A 2,259-nucleotide genomic window follows, 5' to 3' on the forward strand; every position below is an offset into this window, starting at 1 on the left:
TACACAATTGGTTCTAAATAAATGTTCATTGGATTTTATAGAAATGGATTAGTGATTGAGGTTATTAAAAACAAGTGAAGTCCTTAGAAAGGATAAAGCAGGGAAGGAGTTGTGAGTAAGGGTGCCTTTGTAAGAGAATAAAATGAAGTAACAGGATCCAGAACAAAGAATTCAAAATTATTCAAGGTTTCTTTTACTACCATTGCTCCTTAATGTCAATTGCCTTTTATAGTTTTGAAATCAGTATAACCCTTTTCAATGTGTCTCTAAAAGCTTTAATCACTTGTTTATTTCTCAGAGTATAAATAAAGGGGTTCATTACAGGTGCTACTGAGGTTGCAAGTACTGACACTACCTTATTCGAAGCCACCCCTTCTTTGGTAGGAAGTTTGATATAGATGAAGATACAGGTTCCATAAGTCATGGAGACAACAATCATATGGGAGGAACAAGGAGAAAAGGCTTTTTTCCTTTGCTCAGCTGAAGGGAATCTCAGAATAGTTCTAATGATAAATGCATAAGATAGAACCACTAACACTAAGGTGATCATGAGTGTGAACACAGCAAGGGCTAAAACCATTCTTTCTATGAACTGTGTATCAGAGCATGTGATCTCCAGCAATGGTGATATATCACAGACAAAATGGTCAATGATGTTGGAGTCACAGAATTCTAGTTCAAGAGCTCCACCAAGTACAGGAACAATAATCATCAATCCAGCCATCCAACAACCCAGGAGGAGCTGATTACAGACTCTGTTGTTTATGATGGCTGCATAGTGCAGGGGTTTGCAGATAGCTACATAGCGGTCATAAGACATGGCAGCCAAAAGAAAAAATTCTGAGGCCCCAAAGAGGATACCAAAAAACAACTGAGTGAAACATCCATTATATGTCACAGTATAGTCCCCAATAGACATGTTGTACAGGAATCTGGGAATGCAGACAGTTGTGAATGACAATTCTAAGAAGGAATAGTTCCTTAGGAAAAAATACATGGGAGTTTTAAGATGGGGATTCACTAGAGTGAGGGTGATGATGGTCAAATTCCCAATTACACTTAGCATATAGGTCAGAAACAGAAAGATAAAAAGCAGAACCTTCAACTGTGGGTCATCTGTCAATCCCCAAATAATGAATAATGTTATCCCTGTATAGTTTCTCATTTTTAACCTCTCTTTTTAGATGGATCTGTAAATAAAATAGGACAGAGAGAGAGAGAGAGAAAGAAACTGGATCTGAAAAAAGCTATCAAAGTAAATCAGCAATGCAATTTGGATATAAATGCTCAGAAGTCATTCTTGAATTCTTTATTCTGTCACTGGCTTAAAAAAGTCATCTCAACATTGTATTATCTTCAGTGACTTAGAGTAGTTAATCAGCTATTTATTGAGTACATAGAATTTTGGCAAAGAATTTTGTCCCCAATCTGTCTTTCTCCCCCCTTGGGTTTTGCCTTCATTCCATTCCTTCCACATTGACTTGATTTGGTATTATACAAAAAAGTTGTGATTTCTTTTCTTTTCCCAGCACATTCATTTCCACATTTATTTCCTTGATGTGACTTAGATAAAAAAGTTAAGCAAGACCTACAAAGTGACCTTCTGTGAAAGTATATGACAAATACATTTAATGTTCATATAGCACAAAGTTTTCAGTCATTCCCCTATTGTCAGACACTCACTTCATATCTATTTTGTCTGCTACACAGAAAACCACAATCTCTTGGAATTCATGTGGTGCTTCTTTCTATTTCCTATATCCCTGAATATAGATTCAGTGACAAGATCACTGGCTCAGAGCTATGAAGAGTTTCTTCACCTTTCACAGAAAACTTCAAATTTTATTATGGATCATTTTTGACCAATCTTTATGTCTAATAATTGTACTGTAGTCATTGGATTTTCCATATCCCTTTCAAATAGTATAGTTTCTTCTATTTTTGACCTTTATTAATCTATGAAGTGAGATAAAACCTCAAAGTTTTAATGAATTATGTAATTTTACTTTTAAATTAATTTTTATGGCATTTTAATGGTTATTCCTAATTTTCTATTACTGTCTTGTGAAATTTTTGTTAAAGGGGGGAATGGTTCTTCTTATCTGTTTATATAGTGTACAATCTTTAAATTTAACTAATTGGGTCTATGAAAAATTCTGTGCATTTATGCACCTCCTCTAAAAGCTCAATGTCTTCTCTTCATTTTCTTACCATATCTGGGCTCTTTCCTCTATCATAGAACTAGTTTTGTATTTAATC

General features: G+C 34.6%; 1 protein-coding gene across 1 annotated transcript; it reads right to left on the minus strand.

Moving 5' to 3' along the window:
* Positions 1 to 226: 226 nt before the first annotated feature.
* LOC116419404 (olfactory receptor 6C2-like) lies at positions 227 to 1,177 on the minus strand. The gene has a single exon (XM_031939252.1). It carries the CDS (start codon positions 1,163 to 1,165, stop codon positions 227 to 229), a length of 939 nt encoding a protein of 312 aa, XP_031795112.1. The 5' UTR covers positions 1,166 to 1,177.
* Between the last annotated feature and the right edge of the window lie 1,082 nt (positions 1,178 to 2,259).

Source organism: Sarcophilus harrisii, chromosome 5 (assembly GCF_902635505.1).
Source record: "Sarcophilus harrisii chromosome 5, mSarHar1.11, whole genome shotgun sequence".
Lineage (NCBI taxonomy): Eukaryota > Metazoa > Chordata > Mammalia > Dasyuromorphia > Dasyuridae > Sarcophilus > Sarcophilus harrisii.